At 36.5% G+C, this 20,599-nt stretch overlaps 1 protein-coding gene across 1 annotated transcript in view; it reads left to right on the forward strand.

The window, feature by feature from the left end:
• Positions 1-20,599, forward strand: part of RGS17 (regulator of G protein signaling 17) — a 129,306-nt gene extending 108,707 nt beyond the window's left edge. Inside the window, exons 3-5 of the mRNA XM_008071341.1 lie at positions 8,238-8,327; positions 10,066-10,300; positions 19,735-20,599. Coding sequence (XP_008069532.1) covers positions 8,238-8,327; positions 10,066-10,300; positions 19,735-19,923 — 514 coding nt within the window. The 3' untranslated portion in view covers positions 19,924-20,599. The remainder of the gene's footprint in view (positions 1-8,237; positions 8,328-10,065; positions 10,301-19,734) is intronic.

Here is a 20,599-nt window from a genome sequence, read left to right on the forward strand (position 1 = left end):
ACTGTTGACATCTGGCCAGGAAGTGGTGCTTGGGGGAGAAAGCTAGCTATGATGGTGGCTGCAGAGTTGGTAAGTGTTGCTCCCTTGAGTACCCAGCCAGCCTAGGCCAAGGGAGGGGCCCTGAAGATTTTCCAAGTTTTCTTGTGTTTTGAGCCTTCTGAGGTAGTGCAGGGGAAGGTAGATGAAGCACCACACAAGTTGTACTCTTACCTGCTCCAGTGGGGATTAAGAGGGAGTCCCAGGTCACTGGGGTAATGTTATGCAGAGCAGGGCCAGATAGTTCACAAGGGGAGTGAGAGGCTGCTATGGCAATGTGTCCAACCTGGCTTCTACCTTGGCTTCAGACAATCTGTGATCTGAATGTCAAGGTGCAGCCAGCCTCAGAGTTTCAGGTGTTCTCAGGAAACCACCCAGCCCACAACTGTCTGCAGTTGAAGAGTTTGCTTTTGAGCCCTGTTCCCTACCAAGCTGGCTGGTAAGCAACCACTCCACCCTACAATGGTTGAGTTCCTGGGAAATGGCAGCTGGCGCTGCTCAAGTTTCTTTCCCTTACCGTTCCACAGCAGAGCACAGCTGTGAGGAGGGCAGTTTCCTGTGAGGGGCTGGGTTCCACAAGGTTCAGGGAGCCCTGCAAGTTTGCAGCCGGAGCATAGAATTCCCAAATTCCCATCACTTACCTTCCTCACTGTGTCCAGAGGCTATGGGGGACTGTGCTGGTGAAGACAAGAGTCCAGCCAGTTCCAGCCAAGGCGAGTGGATTTTTTTTCTTCTTTTCTCTAAATAGTTATCATCACTGCTTTGGAGACTCATGGGGTATGCTTCTGGACCCATACCTCTCTGAGTGCTGAGAAAACTCTATCTTGGTTTATTCTGTAGGAGAAACTCACTCTAGCTGCTTCATGTCAGCCATCTTAAAACTTCCCCTTTATAACGTTTATCTATGACATCTTTTGCAAGTTACTTAATCTCCCTGAACCTCAGTTTCATCCTCAGAAAATATGACTAATAACATATAAATCACATATTATATTTCAGGGTTAAGTAAATGCTATGGGAGCCCCTGCACAATCCTTTGTTGATTAGTGTTATTTCTGTCTTTTTGGCAAATCTCAGAGCCAAAGGAATTGACCAGACTTTGTAGGATTTGGCTACTGAATGTTTAGCAGTGTTCCATTTACATGTTGTCACTTAATGTAACAAATGCTGCTTCTACATTCTTATCACTCTGCCTTTTCTCCCCCACTCTCACATTAATCAGCACAGGTATAAGTCAGAGCATCTCTGGGGCATGCACCACACAGCAATTGAACTTCCAAAGTGTTGTAAGTTCTACAAACCAGGGTTAATTTTCCCTACAGATAAACATCATTGCCTTCAATCATATATGTTCCCAAGGAAGTCCCCTTCTATCCCCTACATGTTCATACACACAGTAATTGGAAAATATCAGGGAAAGGATGAACGGGTGGATGAATGCATGACCATGCCAGCTATCAAATATATTTCAGAACAGTAACTGCTAGAGTTCTAACTTTTTTGTTCTGCTTTTTATGATAGGGACACAAGCTTCCAAAATCAGAAGTTTGAGCTCTAACTTAACTAGTGCATTTAAAGACACAGATGATTACATGCCATTTTAATAACAGTGCCTACTGACTAAATAGAAATCCATTTGGCCTTTTCACATCCAAGGTATTTGCTTTTCCACAAAAGCATCCACTAACTTAATTATGAACTATAGGGAAAATTACAGTGCATAGAAAGAAAAGCTTAAAAGAGGATTCCAATCAACCTGAGAACTGAAGTAGAAGATTATGATGATTGGTGTGTATTATATCAAGAATATCTATATTCAGTTCTGTAATTTTCTTAATTTTAAGGAAGAATGAAGAAATGCTGTTTATGACAAATAAAAAGCTTTTGTTATCTAACTGGACATATGCTAATAGAGTGGATCCAGATTTTAACCATGTAATTACTTGTTAAATGAAATTGGCCTAAATCAAATAAATGTGTCAATGGTCCTAAGACACATGGCTTGGGGTTTGAAATAAAAATTTAATACAAATGAAGAGAGAGAATTTTTGAAATCTACCTTTTTCAAATAGATGCATATATAGAGAAAATTAGTAACACACATACACAGAGAGGGAGAGAGAGAGAGAGGGAGAGAGAGAGAGAGGATGAATCAGAAAAGAAAGAGAATTGTCTTCAGTTTCCATGTGTCAAAAGAAGAATGAATGTTTACACACAACCTAAACTGAAATTAAAATTATGTGAAGAATCTACTCTCAAATGGCTCTTATAAAACATAAAAACTTTTTAAGTTAATTTATTCTAAAGATGTATGGCTGAAGTATGCCTGACTGTTTTTAAGACTAAAGTATTCCTAAATCACATTACTTTGGACTAGGGTATATTGAGAACATTTCCTAAATACCAAAAATGAAAAATGTTGCAGTTATACACACCTTCCAAGATTAAATTTACCCCCTTTGAGTTTGATTATGACACTCATGAAAAATTGAATGACTCTTTTCGCATTCCTCAGAAACATATAATTGTCAAAACTCCTTATATGTAAGAATAGATTTTCTTTTTTTTTCCAAATAAGGGCAATTACTCCCAGAAACTTTTTTCAGTTTTTTTTCTTTATTCTGACTTGGTTAAACTATTGTATTTATAAAGGGTAGCACAGCCATCTAGTGGACAGATTTTTAATAGCTAATTATTTTCCTTGAGAAGTTTAAGTTTATGAAACAAAAACTTAAGCCAAGTGAAATATTTGTTTTGTAGCCCACAACATATGATTATAAAATGTGAGGAGAGTATTTATAGGAACAATGTGGGGTATTTTTAGACAAGTGTTATATAACGTTTCCAGACACAAATTTCTAGCCACTATTCCCATTCTACACACTCCCCTTTTAAAATCAAGTTGTCTTGTAAAGATGTAGAAATGAAAAGAGGAAGTTCAAGTCATAGGTTTGACCCTGAGTTTCTCTGTGTCTGGAATTATGGGTGTTTTATGGTAACTGTCACAGCTTCCGGTGGTGTTTTGTTTTGGTTTTTTTTTTTTTTTTTTTGTAATCTTCTGTAGGCAGTGTATCAGTTTCTGTTTTCCTTTCTGTTTCCTATCCCCAATTGATCTTTGCTGGTGAAAGGAAGTAGTATTTCCCAGGGATGACTCCCCTCAGCCATAGCAACACCTTGTCTACAGCCATTAGAGGTATTGCCTTTTTTCTTCCTTTTACATGCTCTGCTGTAACAGGAAGAAACCTTCTGTAATAACTCCTTTCTGGTAATCTCAAATTCCAGAGAATTGAGAAGTTGCTTCTCCACGGTTTCCTTTGTAAACTCAGTCTTCTGAGCCATAGCTGTATGGAATGATCGCCGTGGGATACCTCCACTAGAAGGGGCATTTGTACTCAGGGCATTGGTTTGTAATAGGAGGTTTCCTCTTCCCAGACCTTTCAGAAAAATCAATTTGTATAACCAACTGAAATAGTAAAATACTACAATTAACTACTGTATATAAATAGAAGTGGCATTGAAGAGCAAAAATGAACAGGAGACAAGAAATCAGATGTGAGTTCCAATTCTAGCTTTGATATGTTTGAGTTGGGGGGATTGCATAGGTCAGCCCCAGTGACCAATTCCTTGTACATAACATTAAGGTAATGGCTAACAACAAATCCCCTGCTTACCTTACAGGACTGTTGTGAGGAAGAAGTGGTAACACATGAGGAAGGGTTCTAGAATAATGGCTAAGTATGAGTCTTTATTTTCTTAGATTGAAACAGAAAGCTCTTTGGTAAACTTAGAATTGTCATTTTAATATGTAACCAGTTTGCCCTTCTGTTTAATTAGGCATTTGTAATAATTTGTCATAAGTTTTTACCTCTTGCTTTATATCCTAGTGAAGTAGAGCACTACCATCATCCAAATGGGGAAAATAAAGCATGGAAAGCCAAAATCATGGAGGCTACTTCGTTGTTTTCTTGAATAACACATAGTTCACTATCTAATCTAACCTCCTGGTCCTGCCCTGAAACATCTGATGTGTCTATTCTGTTGTATGTCTGCATCGTGCCTGTTTACAACTTGCAGCCACTACAGGATTTTATTCCCCCTCTGCTCGGAATATCCTCTGTCCAGATCGCCATCTGACAAACAACTGCCCATTTTCAACCCAATATAATCATTACCTCCTCTGTGAAACCTTTCTCAATTCCTCCATGCAGAAATACAGATACCATCATCAGTGTCTGAGAAATACCATATGTGTGTATCTGTTTGAATTTTTATCACCATGCTATGTGATGTCTGTTTACTTGTCCGAGCTCCTCAAAAGCAGAGTGTTTTGTCTTATTCATCGTGTATTTACAATCCAAGTCACATCACATATACCAAGTATTTCATATATATTTGTACATTATTGTTAACTCCTGAATATGGCTGTAGTATTTTACTATAATAGTTTGAATGATAAAAATGAAATATTTAAAGAATAATCTACCAATTCTTTTTTCAGAACTTGAAGGATGTTGATTTCATTTTGGTACTGGGAACTTTGAGGTAGAGCAGTTAAATAAAAAGATTGCTATCACAACAAGAGAATATTAAAATATTGGATAGTCCGGCTTTACCAATGGTCGTGGTTCTTTCACAGAGTCTTGATGTCACATACTATATTAAATTTAAGCATCTGATTGATTCTTCAGTTTAATTTTTCAGTAAATACATGTGGTTTTGTGAACAGCTTCTCTCTCAGAGTTACCATGACTGCTGTGAAGTTTTCATCTTATTTGCAATAAGCTTTTCTTAAGAACCTATTGTTTTTCTTACAATAGTAGACAGTCTTCAAAAATAGATCCTACATATATCCAAAAGGACAAATCGGTAGATAAACTCTATGACTGGCAGCAGGTAATGCTGTAAATAACAACAACAACAATCCACACACAGAGAGAGGCGCATTTTCTTATTTTATCTTCATCACCACTCTAGAAAATTTCTAATGGGATTTTAAGTGCTTATTTTAGTATATCTAATCTAGGTGCATGGCATTTTTCTTCCATAAAGTATTTAAGCTTTGATCATGACTCCCACAGTGCACATTGTATGCATTTTGTTTTCTTTGTGGCTTTGATTGCTTAAAAAGTAGAAATGTAGTTTAAAATATTATATACATAAGAGTGTAAAAAAATAAACATGTCTCTCCATGACCCCTCACAAGTGTTAAGTTTGGTGTTTTCCTTTTGGGATTTTTCTCAAACACATATAATATGCATATAATGATGAACTAGAGTAAATATTTTCAGGAGTTTATTTCCTTTTTTTAAAAAAAACTACTTAGAGCAGGACAAAGAGAAATTGGGGACTAATATTTGGCAGTATCAGGACAGGCAAATAGTCCAGTATCAATTCCTTATCTATTTTCTCCATTTCACTTCTTCTTAAAATGACATTTTCAGTGGTTCTGATCATTGAAACCTTAAAACTCATTGTTTTAAGAACAGCATTAAAGGATAGTTCATTAAAAGGGCAATTTGTCTGTTGCTAAAATTCAGTTTCTTACTTCAGGGCAAGTTTATGTCCAATGTCAGATCAAGACTTGCACAAACGGTGAACAGTTAAGCATTTATTGAATGTCTGTTATAAGTAGTTTTAGTCCAAATGTGTGTTCATATTTCACCATCTGTAGAAATGAAAGATGTAAACACAACCCAATATTTCATAATGATCGCTCTACTATGGTAGCATTGAGGACGTTTGAAAATATAATTGAAACGGACAGAAGAGTCAGAATTCATATTCAGAAACTTGTGAATCATGCCCATGGAGTCCAGATTTGTTGCTGTACAGCAAAGTCACAATGGAGAACACATTCTTCAAAGCTCTTGTATGAAATGAGGTACACCTGCCTCTTGTGTGGCAAACTCTGTGGGACACTGTGGAAATGTAACAAAATTAATTCTCAAGGAGTTTTTTATTTAAGGAAAAAAAGAGTTCTTTTTCTTGTCTTGCAATGGCGCCCTAATATGGGCGCCTGTGCACGTATACACATAAACTCAATAAAGATTGGCAGAATTAATATAAATTTCCTATTTAAATAAGACATTTCTAGAACCTAAAAAAATGCATACTGTATATACCCAGGTTTCATGGAATAGTCTCAGTGATGCATCCCCCTCCCCATCTACTTTCCCATAATTACTAGAAATACAGTGAATTCTGGAGAAGCACTCTCACTCAAAGATACTTAAGAAATGAATGCTTCTCCTCTACAACACTTATCTGACGTAGGTGTATAGCAACACAAAGGACTGAGGTTTCCTAGGCCACCTCAAGCTGTAGATATATTTACAGAACCCACATGCAGAGACCCAAAAAATGGTACTGCTCTCTCTGAACCCCTCCTGGCAGCTTCATGACATTGCAAGCTTTGACTTCTCTAACCTTGGGATTGCAACCTCCCTGCAAGACTGTGCTGCAGATCTCAGTAATACCAGGCTCTAGTTTCTGCATCCCAGAATTCTTTGGGCAACACCACTTTTCTCTCCCTGGTTCTATACCAGTAAACTGCCACTATCCCTAGAAATAGGTAAAGATGGACTCAATTTATTTAACTACTAAATATAGTTTTTCTACAAAGTATCCTTTTTCTGACTAAAGACTCCTTCCTAATTTCTACGAGTTATCTTTTCTGCAATCAGTTCACATTCTCCAGTCAATCTTCCTACCTGGCCTCACTTTCAGTCGTAGACTGGCCTTCTTATCAGTCCTGTTCCTGAAATTCTTGCCATCTCTCTATTCTCTCAATTCTCACCCTTGCCCCCAATAATGAAAGAATGAATTAATGAAAGAAACATTGTCTCGGTTTCTCTTACCAGACTTTCTAGATTAAGAATAACTACTTGTGGGACACCTTCTCTTCCTAAACACCTTCTTCATACCCAGCCAAAGTTAGTGACCTTTTTCTACATTTGCATAAAAAGTAGTATATAACCTTGGTTCCTGTCAGGGGTTATATGTCATAGTAGGTGCTCAATAAAAAATACAAGGTTGTTCAACAGAGTAGGCTTCAAACTGTAACCATGCCATATACTTAGTGTTAAATTTTGGCCAACCTACCAGACAGCTCTGTACCTCAATTTGCTCATCTATAAAATGGGAATAATAACAATAATAGTAAAAAATGGTACCTGGCACATAACAGGCACTACAAAAGAATAGACCGCATTGCCTTTTGTGGAGTAAATGAAAGAATGAACGCATGAAAGAGATGTCATCTGAACTATTTTTACACCCTGACAAGCTCTTGTGGAGCTCCTCAGTTTCTAGATAGAGGGAGCAGTTGGCTAATTCAGGAACTCGAGTTTTCCAAGGCCAGTGAGTCATCCTACCCACCTTGCATCTTAGTTATTTCCTATTTCCTCCATTATTTCTAGTGGACACCTAGATCCTTGGTGTTCCACCCTAAGGCACTGCCCAGCTGCAGTTTACCTGAGGCAGTTCTCATTCTCTTTCTTGTTTTGAGTTACTAAAGCCCATAGAATTATCCTAAATCCTATAATCATTTAATGTTACCAAATCTATATCCCAGAGATTTCTCCCACCCAATCCTCTCCTGTTCCAGACCCTCAGATTTGATGGCTTGTCCTTTTCAAGGCATCAAAGATTGACTAACTGAGATGAAAAGGCAAAGTAACTTAAATTCTAGTGATTGGAGAAATGATGTTATCAGTGAAGCAACTTGGTCTACAGGGAGGGATGATGTAAATTTAGCAAAATCTGTATTAGATTCTGACACATTTTATCTTCTTGGCTATCAATAGTGGGAAATAAGTGCAAAACAAACTATGAATAGGAATAACCAAAAGTAAAAATGACTTTCCATTTAAAGAGTAATGCAATAATATATATCAAATATTAAAACATTTCATCATGTAAGTATCTTGGAGATTTTAAGTAATTCAGAATATGTAAGGATGAAGTCAGACTGTTTAACAATATCCACTTTTGAGATTCTGATTTATTTTATTATTCTATTAAAATTATTTTATTTCCTTCAGTTGACATTGGCTCATCCATCACTTAAAAATGGTACTGCTTTTTATACTTTAATATTCTACATAGTTGAAAATACATTTTTATGAAATGTTTCTCTTAAAAAAATTTTTTTCTTGATTGAAATTCCCTTGACCAAAATAATATTTTCTGTTATATTACAGCCTCACTGTTAGGAATGAAGAAAGAGGGGAAAATGCAGGAAGGCCCACACATACTACAAAAATGGAGAGTATCCAGGTCTTAGAGGAATGGTGAGTGTGAGATCCACATAGTAGTTGCTTCTTGTATTTATATGTCATTTACATCTACTGTGTGCCCAGGTATTATCACTTCCTTCATGTACTCTTCAAAATGATTTTGTAAAATGAATATAAACTCAGTCTGGAAGATCTTATTTTGTCATTGCCATTGCTTTTCCTTAAGTTTTCTGATAGCTATGTGAAGTATTGGCTAAACCATTGTCTATATTTATCTCTTTCAAAAAATAAAAATTATTACATGAATTAGCACCCCCCCAAATTGCTCTCATTTTTTACTTCCTTTTTCTGATAATATGTTAAGTTGTTCTCTTTATAAGGAAACCAATCTAAACATTAAAAAAAGATATGGAATATCCAAGTTGGCGAGGAAGGGCACCACCTGGATCCTGGCCTATTTCTACCAGAGCAGACTCTGACCAAGTGTTCTTCCAAAATGAAAAGTTGAAATGCAGTACCTCTGGAATAAAATAAAATACAAGTAGACTGCATAATTATAAGTGCTTTCTTTTTTCTGCCTTTTATGAGATTTTAATAATCATGTTTCATAGTAATTTTAAAGCTTTTTAAAATTAAAAAATCTAAGTGAATAGGAATATTCAGGCATTATGGAGTCATAACACATCCATTTAAAATACCTAGTCAAAAAGATAAGACAAAAATAAACTATAAGTACTTCTTTGACCAATGTGTTTTAGGTTGAAATATTATTATATAGACCAATGAATGGGGAAGGAAGGTTAGGATCATTTTAACCATAAGAATCTCCAAGCTTCTCTCATCCACTTTGATGTATAAGAAAATGGATTTATGACTGATAGTTTCTGCCGTAGTCACTGAGAATCTGCATATAAATATCAAAAAAAACCACCACTGTCATTATAAAAGTTCTCTGTTTTTCAGCTGTGATAATTCTATCGTGACTAATAATTTGTTCATAACTTTTTATAGAAAAAAAAATTTTGAGATAGGGTCTCACTCTGTTACCCAGGCTGAAGTGTAGCAGTGTAATCATGACTCACTATAACCTCAAACTCCAGGGTTCAAGTGATCCTCCTGCTTCAGCCTACCTAGTAGCTGGGATTACAGGCATGTACCACCACACCCGAGCTAATTTTAAAAAATTATTTTGTGGATACAGGATCTCACAATGTTGCCCAGGCTGGTCTCAAATTCCTAGTGACCTTAGCCTCCCAAAGCACTGGGATCACAGGCATGCATCACCATGCCTGGCAAAAAATTCTTAAAATTTAGGAAAATACGTGACAAGTGCACACAAATGTATCCAGTGACAAATGAAAAAAAAAAAAAAAGGCTACCAGAAATGAAAATTAAAACTGTATCTTATGACTGGAAAATTGGGGCGTGGAAATCAGCTTATTCTAAGTAACTTACACACTGTTTCTATTAACTTGCAATATATTGTTAAAGTTTGAACATTTCCAAGCTTTATTAGAAATGTATGATGACCACATGTGTATTGTGCATAGACCCTTGCTATTTCAACACTTGGTTCCCTTACACACCTCTTGTGCCTACATGAATTTTTGTCAAGAAGTAACTGATCTAGTCCTGGCAGATATTTATGTACCAAATCAGGCTGGACTGAGTGGTAAAATATTGACCACTAGATGGCAGAAATTGGATAGAATTTCTATCTGCTCCTTGCTTCACACAGTCTAGCAGTCAGGTTCAAGTTTCCTTTGATAATGGTCCCATTCTGTCTCTGCAGCCAAAACCCCACAGCAGAGGAAGTGTTGTCCTGGTCTCAAAATTTTGACAAGATGATGAAGACCCCTGCAGGAAGAAACCTTTTCAGAGAGTTCCTCCGAACAGAATACAGTGAAGAGAACCTACTTTTCTGGCTTGCCTGTGAAGACTTAAAGAAAGAGCAGAACAAAAAAGTAATAGAAGAAAAGGCCAGAATGATATATGAAGATTACATTTCTATACTGTCACCAAAAGAGGTAAAAATCTGGAAAATATTGAGGTGGGCTTTCTAAGACCAAGGATAACCCTAAAAGGACTGCTGTCCAAATTGGGTAGTGCATGGAATGTGAACAGGTTAGAAGACTAGCTAGTAGATAGTTTTGCTTCCTTTGGGAGAGTCCTTCTGAGCACTTGTTTGAAGACTAGGTTTCTCCACTAAGCTTTGATCATTTATCCTGGCTGAATGGTGTGTGGTAGTCCACTTGCTTTTCAAAACTGATACTAATGAGCCTGTTTAAGCACAATTGCTGTGACTTAAACTAAAATGGAAAGAATGAATTTATTTTAGTGATGTTTCTCAAAGTCTGATCCCTTCTCATCACTTGTATGAGAAGCACCTGGAGCATTTGTTTAAAAAATAAATCCTTAAGACTTAGGACTTCTGTGTCTAAATTTTTGGAAATAGAGCCCAGAAATCTGTACTTTTAACACACTTTCCAAATATATACTAGTTTGAAAGCCTCTGGTATAGGGGCTCAAAAGAAAAAAAAAATCCACACCTGACATGTTTAATGTTTATGACTGAATATTTACAGAACTGAAAAATGGGCCTTTATGACTACTACTATTCTTGGGGCAGGGGCAGAAATGGAAATTAGTTTACTTATTCTAGATTTTCTGTGATTGAAAGTGCAAGCTTTCTCCTCCATTGCCAGAATGCGCCTAATCAATAAGTAACACTTCTAGCAACTAAATAACACTTTTCTATTAGCTTTTAAAACTTAATTTGTTCTTGAGAAATGTCCCTGCTAACAGTTAGAAGCATTTGGTGAGAGAGGGGTTAGTAGTGTGACCAGACCCTTGGAGTGCTGAGTAACAGAGCTTCATAGAGGGTTCTAGAATGCCTTCCTTCTGCTTTCATGCAACTCTGTTTTTTGTCTTTTCTGTTTCTCCTAAATGGAGATTTTTCACCTTTGCATTTAAATGGCTTAACCTGGTACTTTCTGTTCCCAGAAAGGCTGGGAGTCTTCGCCTTCACACCTCGCCCGTGTGCACCTAAACATTAATGGGGGTCATCTGTGACTCATCCAATACTTGATGTGATCCCATCCCTCCCTACACCCCTTGCTCTGAGATCTGTAAAAAGGAATTTGTGTCTATTTTATGAATCTACGTTTGGAATGCTACACAAACTATTTCACTTCTAGTAAGGTATACAATACATATATAATTTAGATTTCTTTAATTAATTAGGTTAAAGTGCCATTGGTACCTTTGTCTCTACAAAATGAAAAATCTTCTGCAATGGAATGCACAAAAGATTGGTTTTTTTTACTTTCTACATGAGTAGGGAAGAGGTATTCATAAAAACAAGCTGGAGAGAATTTTTCTGTAGCCTCAATACATTGATTACTGAAGTCACATTGTATTTCTAATACCAGTATATTTCTGCATCCTAAAAATACATTCTTCAGGTTACTGGTCTACCTAGACATCTAAATAACTCTACTTGGATCTTATTAGCATAATGATTTAATTCTCAATTTTATTTTGTAGTAGCATTATATGGCAAATAAACCAGATGATCCAGATGTGCCCAAAGAAGTGCTTCTTGTGCCTATAATTACACAAAATTTCATAGTCCTTGGGAAGATCCTTTAGCCTATTTCTTTCCCCAAAATCTGTAAAATAGGTCACCTTAAAGTAATAGTTGTCTAGATTATCTAATCCATTCCTTTGTACTATATATGTATCATCTTAAAATGATACTCTTCTATCTCTTAAATATTAGAAGAAAAAGTATTCTTCATATTAAGTGCGTATAGCTCCTTTATTTTTAGTTTTCATTTTTTAACCTTTAGTTTTGTGGGAAACATTTTCCCATTAACCTCATAGCTCCTGATGTTCTGATGTCAGTGATTGATGGAGCTGTAGAAAACAATTTTCACAAAATCACTTTCTATTTGCATCATATTTAGAGTCACTATATTTATTGATTAAAGAAAGACAAACTATTTTTTTGCTAAAGAGTTTTTTCACCTAATTTCTTTATTTTAAGCATAAGTTTCACCAAAAAGTCATTAAAATATTATTTCCTGTTCAAGAACATGATCTTTCATGAATTACATAGTCTAATATTTAGAGTCATGTCTCTTTTTATTCACATCTTTATGTTCCCATTATTCTCTCCTTTATGTTAATATCCTCAAAACATGATGGGGGGGTTACATTCAAATGTTTATCATTTTGCTGACTTGTAAATAACTCTTGACATAGAATCTAAATTATTAACCATGTAAAGTGCCATTGTTGAGCTAACTGATTTATCGCGTCAACATAGTAATTAAATCTGACCATTGTTTAGCAGCAAGACAATAGGTATTTTCAATGATAAAAGATAACTGTCAAAAATCTATATTTAACACCTAGGTATCATGTTTAATGACTTGACTCATTGATACACTCACAATACAGCCTGCACTTTCTAGCTATTCTGGAATCCTTTCCAATCTAGGTCACTGAATGTTCTGCGAAAAAACTCGTCAATTTCTAATCAGCCACAATACATTGCTAACTTATGACACTGAGTTAGCAATCTTCAAATTTTGTTTTCTAACATCAGAGAGAACACATGTCACATCATGAGCGCCTTGATGATAAAGTAGTCAGAGCACTGGTGCATGGGATTCGAATCCTGGCTCTTCTACAACATAACATGTGATCTGGGATAAATTACTTCAGCTCTCCAGGTCTCAGACTTAGTTGCTTTGTTTACCAAAATAACAATAGAAGTAAGCACAGAAACTTGTCTATAATGACAGCTCTAGGGCCATCTTGTCTATAATGACAGCTCTACTCATCTGCGTTCCAAGAGATACATTCAAACAATCAGTCTTATTTACAACTTATAATTGTTTTAGTAAAAACAACAAACACAAAATAATGCATGACTAAATGTGAGCATAGTAACATTTTATTAAAATTGATGGAGAATCAGATATTCTTTGAATCTATACATTTTAACATCTAATACAAAATTTAGTTCAAATTAAAAGCAGAAAAATTTTCAGTGGTAGAAGTTATAATTGATAACATTTGATATTATAAAGGAAAAATATTTTAAAAACAGAATTTTACTTGGAAAAGAATCCTAAGTAAAGTAACTTCAGTAAAGTTAGAAATAAAATGGAGAAAAATTGTGCTATATAAAAAAATTGTTCAGAAAATTAGGTAAATTAACATAAAGGAGGGACCTCTACAGGAGAAAAAACTTTCAGTGAAAACTCATCATGTTGAGTATAATTCTGTCCAAAATATCCATGGAGTGAAATTTCTATGTATCTTGATCACTACAACAAAAAGACAGGGTCAAAACATGGTGCACGCCCTTTCAGCAATACTCACCTATCTTCATATTCCCCTTCATTGGACAGGAAATCTTGTAAGATTCACCAGGATATATAACTCAGTTTAGCCAGGGATTTCCCAAACCACACTGGCAAGATTTCTCTGTTTTCATTCTCCTCACTTTACCTCCATACTCTTGTTGAATCCTTCTCTCTCACATTTTCCTCCCAGTAGTTCATGAAATTACTGGTGGATATTTGTATTATGCTTGAGAGTCCCTTGCTTTTCTTCTTCCCTGTCTCCTTGAATGCTTCTAACTTCACTGAGGCCTATTGCAAAGTCACTTACTTGAGTCTATTTAAACTACTCTTCAGTAGGCACAACTCAACACTGGTGAGGTGGCCAACACTGCTTAAACTGCCAGTTCAACACTGCCAAAGCTATCAGTGCCGTCCTGTGCCCTGTCTCACAGTAGTAAATTTTTTTTGTAAACTCTATTATTGCTGTAATATACCCTTCCCTGTTTCTCTTCCCCCACCTGAATAAGAAGAAACTTCCAATATCCAAGGATAGCTTTTGTCTTGTGCTACTCAATTTTCTCTTCCCTTAGGATAAGTTCTTTCCAAGAAACTCCTCAGTCCCTTGTGCACTGGAACCCAGATAAGCTGATTTTATAAGTCATTCAGATACACCTGAATCCAAGGGTGACTATTGCTGAGGTCCAAGCTGGGATTCCTTGCATGATAGACATTCCACATTCTGAAGCACAAAGATGCCACAAGATACAATGATAGACTGTTATATCCCTTGGGTTTATCCTTGTTATTTGACCTCTCTACACTTCTTTTGTCTAGCTAACAACCTTTTCAAACAACCAAAATACTAAGGTAAATATTTTATCATTTAAACAGAAATGGCAAATGCATTTTTGTTATACATTATTGAATGTTAAACTGTACTAATTTTCTATGATATTTTACTATTGTTTTTGATTTTCAAAAAAATTGAACATGGGTATTCAAGACATTTAATAGTTCAAGTTATTTTCTTTCTCTTAAGATAACAAGTATGATTCCAGCTACTGAGAAGAAACTATTAACAGTATATTTAATGATGCTACTACTTAAGAAGTAAATGACCCTCTTTAGCACTAATCTAATATTTCATTCTCCATTGAAACAAAGAGTTCTCTCAAGTTTGAAAGTAAGATCACCACTTTCAAAAACAGTGGGGTGTGGTTGGTAAGACTACATTTTACCATAATGCCACATTTTAGGTCAAGGAGAATCAGTGTAGACTCCAATGTCAACATTGTCTTATAGCATAGAAACACAAAAAATAATTTTAGATGAAATAAAAATCCTTGGGGAAATTTTTTTTTTATTTTTAATTACTTTGTACATATGATGACCTCATATGGAAACAACACAGAAAATAAAAATGAAACAATTCATTTCTAGAATGTCTTTATTTTTAATGAATTTCCAACAAAAAAGAATATCTAGTCCGGTCAAGAGTGTTTTCCAGGCACACCTCAGAGATATTACAGTTCAGTTACAGAATACCACTATAAAGTTAGTTGAAAAAATAGTTTGTTTGCCCAGAACATGGAAAAGTTATGTTTATACTATACTGCAGTCCATTTAGCGTACAATATCATTATGTCTTTTTAAAAAGTGCATACCTTAATTTAAAAATACCTTATTGCTAGTATATGCTAACAATCATCTGAACCTTTAGTGAGTCATAACCTTTTGTTGGTGCAGGATCTTACTTCGATGCTGATGGCTGCTAATTGATCAGGGTAGTGACTGCTGAAGGTTTGGGTGACTGTGGCAATTTCTTAAAGTAAGACAATAAAGTCTGCTGCATCAACTGACTCTTCCTTTCACAAAAAATTTTTCTGTACTATGTGATGCTGTTTGATGGCATTTTACCCACAGTAGAAATTCTTTCAAAATAGGAATAGATTCTCAAATCCTGTTGCTGCTTTATCAACTAAGTCTATGGAATATTATAATTTTTTGTTGTCACTTTTAACAATGTTCACACAGCATCTTCACCAGAGGTATATTCCAACTCAAGAAACCACTTTCTTTGCTCATTTGTAAGAAGCAACTCCCCACACATAAAGTTTTATCATGAAATTGATAACTTCAGTCACATTCAGGCTCCACTTCTAACCTTAGTTCTCTCTCTCTCTCTCTCTCTCTCTCTCTCTCTCTCTCTCTCTCTCTCTCTCTCTCTCTCTCTCTCTCTCTCTCTCTCTCTTTTGGTCACATCTGGAGTGACTTCCTCCACAGAAGACTTGAACCTTTCAAAGTCATCCATGAGGGTTGGAATCTACTACTTCTAAATTCCTGCTACTTTTACCTCCTCATGAGTGTTCTTAATGGTATCTAGAATGGTGAATTCTTTCCAGAAGGTTTTTCAATTCACTTTGCCTGGATCCATCAGAGGAATCAATACCCATGGCAGCTATAGCCTTACAACATGTGTTTCTTAAATAATAAAGCTCAAAAGTCAAAATCATCCCTTTATCTGTAGGCTGTAGAATGGATATTACATTAACAGGCATGAAAACAACATTTATCTCCTTGTACATCGTCATCAAAGTTCTTGAGTTACCAGGTACATTGTCAATGAGCCATAATATTTTGAAATAATTTTTTTTCCTTTGCAGTAGGACTCAACAATGGGCTTAAAATATTTAGCAAACCATGCTGTAAACCGAAGTGCTATCATCCAGGTTTTGTTGTTGCATTTATAAAGCACAGGAAATATAGATTTAGCATAATTCTTAAGGGTCGGAGGATTTCAGAATGGTCACTGAGCACTAGCTTCAACTTAAAGTTACCAGCTGCACTGACCCCTCACAAGAGAATCAGCTTGTCCTTTGAAACTTTAAATCTAGGCATTGACTTCTCTCTAGCTATTAAAGTCCTAGATGGCAACTCCTACCAACAGAAGGCTGTTTCATCTATACTGAGAATCTGTCATTTAGTGTAGCCACCTTCATCGGTGATCTTAGCTAGATCTGGAATAACTTGCTGAAGCTTCTATATCAGCAGCACTTGCTGATTCATCTTGTACTTTTATGATATGGAGATGGCTTCTTTCCTTAAACTTCATGAACCAACCTCTGTTAGCTTCCACCTTTCCTGCTGTCACTTCCTTACCTCATTCGACCTTGATATAACTGAAGAAAGTTAAGGCCTTGCTGTGGAGTAGGCTTTTCTTTTCTTTTTTTTTTAGAGTTGGAGTCTTGTCGCCCAAGTTAGAGTGCAGTGGCACACTCATGGCCACTGCAACCTCGACCTGCTGGCCTCAGACGATCCTTCTACCTCAGCCTTCCAAGTAGCTGGAACTACAGGCATCGCCATCATATCCAACTAATTTTTCTTGATTTATTGTAGAGATGAGGTCTCGAAACCCTGGGCTCAGGCAATCCTCTTGCCTCAGCCTCCCAAAGTGCTAGGATTACAGATGTGAGCCACTCCACAAGGCAAAATAGGTTTTTGCTTAAGGGGATGTTGTGTTTGGTCTTCTATCCAGACTCAAAGTTGCTCCATTTCAACAATAAGGTTGCTTTTCTTTCTTATCATTTTTGTGAGTAGCAATTTTAATTTCCTTCAACAACATTGCTTTTGCATTCACAGTTCGGGTGTTTGGTATGAGAGACCTCACTTTTGGTCTGTCTCAGCTTTTGATATGCCTTCCTCACTAAACTTAATCATTTTTAGGCTTTGATTTAAAGTGAGAGATCTGAAATTTGTCTTTTTACTTGAACACTCAAGAGAGCATTGTAGGGTTATAATTGACCTAATTTCAATAGTGTTGTGTCTCAGTGAATAGAGAGGTACAAAGAGATGGATAAAGATGAGGAAATGACCAGTCAGTGGGTGGAGCAGTCAGAATACACACAGTATTTATCAATGAAGTATTGATTACATCTTATTTGGGCATGTTTCTTGCCCCTCCCAAAACAATTAAACAGTAACATCAAAAATAACTGATCAGCCGGGCTCGGTGGCTCAGCCTGTAATCCCGCACCTTTGGGAGGCTGAGGTGAGTGGATTGCCTGAGCCCGCGGGTTCGAGACCCACCTGGGCAGCGAGACCTCATCTCTACAATAAATCAAAAAATCAGCCGGGCGTGGTAACGCGCGCCTGTAATTTCGGCTACTCGGAAGGCTGAGGCGGAAGGATCGCTGGAGCCCAGCAGGTCGAGGCTGCGGTGGCCGGAAGCGGCCACTGCACTCCAGTCTGGGTGACCCAGTGAGACTCCAACTCAAAAAAAAAAAAAAAAAACAAAAAACTGATCACAAATCACCATAACAGATATTATAAAGTTTTTTAATTGTAAGAATTACCAAAATGTGACACAGACACGCAAAGTGAGCACATACTCTTGGATAAATGGCATTAATAGACTTGCCTGACACAGCGTTGTCACAAACATTCAATTTGTAATAAATAAATAAATGAAGCAATATTTGTGAAGCGTAAGAAAGCAAGGCACACTAAAATAAGGTATGCCTACATAAGTTGGTCTAGCTAAATCACAGAACTATAGCCTAGATCACTATTTTCTGACAAATATTATAGCTATATCTGGGATATTTCAATCAACCCAAATCCACATGGTCTATAGAGCTTAGGAATCTGGGAACACTGGATGGAATATGAGTGGCTTCAATCAGTGATTGTTTTAGACCCCAGACTTAGTCCAAGCAACGAGTGGAAAAAGAAGCTAGAACCAACAAGGTCTTTGCAAAATGCTTATGATAACATGTTTAGGTATAGGTATAAAAGGTTTGTATCTGTTTGAACGTATCATGTGATAACTAACTATAGATCACAGTGTCCTATTCCTTGCTAAACAGTGAAAACTGAGGAAAACAACCAGGACTCTGAGTGATTGTTTACCCTTTCTAGGATTTTTCTAACACGTATTTCAGGGTAGCACACTTTAGTTCTGTTCCCCCCAAGGCATACCCCTATTGCCAAGTATTATTCCCACTTCCCTTTCCAACATGCCTTATCAGTTCCAACAGGATTAGCATTTATCCTAAGGAAGGAGACAAAACCAAAATCACTACAGAATTTAATTTCTGTATACTTTCCAAATAGCACTATTGTTATTTTAATAGGTATTCTGAATCCCTATTTATATTTCTCCTCTCTAAGATTCCACTTTGAAGCAATTGTTCTGCTTCACCTTTAGTACAGATATCTTTGGATATTTATCAACTTTCCTGGTCCTTGCCCCATAGACTTAAGGCATTAAGAATGCCTGCTGCATTTCTGCTTTACTATGTCCATTCATATTCCTGGTTTCCTATTTTTTTTTTTTTTTTTAAGTTGGAGTCTCACTCTGTCGCCCAGACTGGAGTGCAGTGGCCGCTCCCGGCCACCGCAGCCTCGACCTGCTGGGCTCCGGCGATCCTTCTGCCTCAGCCTTCCAAGTAGCCAGAATTACAAGCATGCACTACCATGCCCGGCTGATTTTTTTGATTTATTGTAGAGATGAGGTCTCGCTGCCCAGGCGGGTCTCGAACGCACGGGCTCAGGCAATCCACTCACCTCAGCCTCCCAAAGGCACGGGATTACAGGCTGAGCCACCGAGCCCGGCTGGTTTCCTATTTTTAATACAGCAGGACTAGTTGGGATATGAAACTATGGGGAATTGGCATTTGATGTGCATATTAATTTTTGCCAGAAAACTATTCTTTGCTAGATTTTTATCTTGTTATCAAGAGTTGCACCCAGTAGTCACAGAACAGGAGGAAGTGAATTCATAGTCTGGGTAGGGAATACATATTCTGGTACCTCAACAATATAGAAATCGTCAAAACTCCTGCATGCATACATAGAAAAGTTATATCCAAGTAAGTCAACTGTTAACTGCATTTCTGGTTTAAAAGACTAGATCTGTTTGTTTATTCGACTTTTAAGGAGAAAAGTATTCAAGGTTATGTCTTTGAAACGATGACCTCAAGATTTTCAGTAGTTGTACTTACCCTTTGAAGTTTCTCTAAAATGTTGTAAACCTACAGTTACTTAATTGAGGTCTTCTGAAAAAATACGATTTAATGTATCTGCTCTTATTTTTTTTTTTTTAGGTCAGTCTTGATTCTCGAGTTAGAGAGGTGATCAATAGAAATCTGTTGGATCCTAATCCTCACATGTACGAAGATGCCCAACTTCAGATATATACTTTAATGCACAGAGATTCTTTTCCAAGGTTTTTGAACTCTCAAATTTATAAGGCATTTGTTGAAAGTACTGCTGGCTCTTCTTCTGAATCTTAATTTTTCATTAAAACCATCATTTTGGAGGGCTGGGATGAAAAATAAAAGTAGTTAAATAACATCAGAAACTGAGTTCCTGGAGAACTACAGTTTAGCATTTCTCAGGCTACTGTGAAAATACAACCATTATGGTCTTTGTCTCCATTTTTATCAAGGTTATCCATGGTTAAGTTTGGAGAAAATACCATACACACACACACAAAAAATAAATTGCCAAATTGTTTGTTTTATTCAACACTCATTCTACTTGCAAGCAAACTATATCTGTTGTCCTATGACCAGTCTCCTAGCGTATCTCCAGAGACTGCATGTGCAAAGTAAAACTGCTTCATTTGCCACGTAGTTGTTGTAATATTTAATCCAATAGCATAACTTATATCTGTATTTAAGGACTTTTGTGCAATATGATCTTATAGAAATAATTGCCAAAAATTGGCCGTGGTTTGCATTTTTTTAAACATAATCTAAAACAGAAAGACGATTTTTACAATGTGATAATGGTATTCAACAAGGTGTATACTGTGTTCAGTACATTAATTTTGAGGCCAATATTTCTGTACATGAAAAAAAGAGCTATTTATCTCTGTTTGTTGGAAAATCCTAATGGGGGAGTCCTCTGGTTGTTCACTGCCAAAACTGTGGCATTTTCATTATAGAAGAGTTTGCTATGTTAAAA

Source organism: Carlito syrichta, unplaced genomic scaffold (assembly GCF_000164805.1).
Source record: "Carlito syrichta isolate Samal-C Ts95f unplaced genomic scaffold, Tarsius_syrichta-2.0.1 Scaffold314291, whole genome shotgun sequence".
In the NCBI taxonomy this organism is placed as follows: Eukaryota; Metazoa; Chordata; class Mammalia; order Primates; family Tarsiidae; genus Carlito; species Carlito syrichta.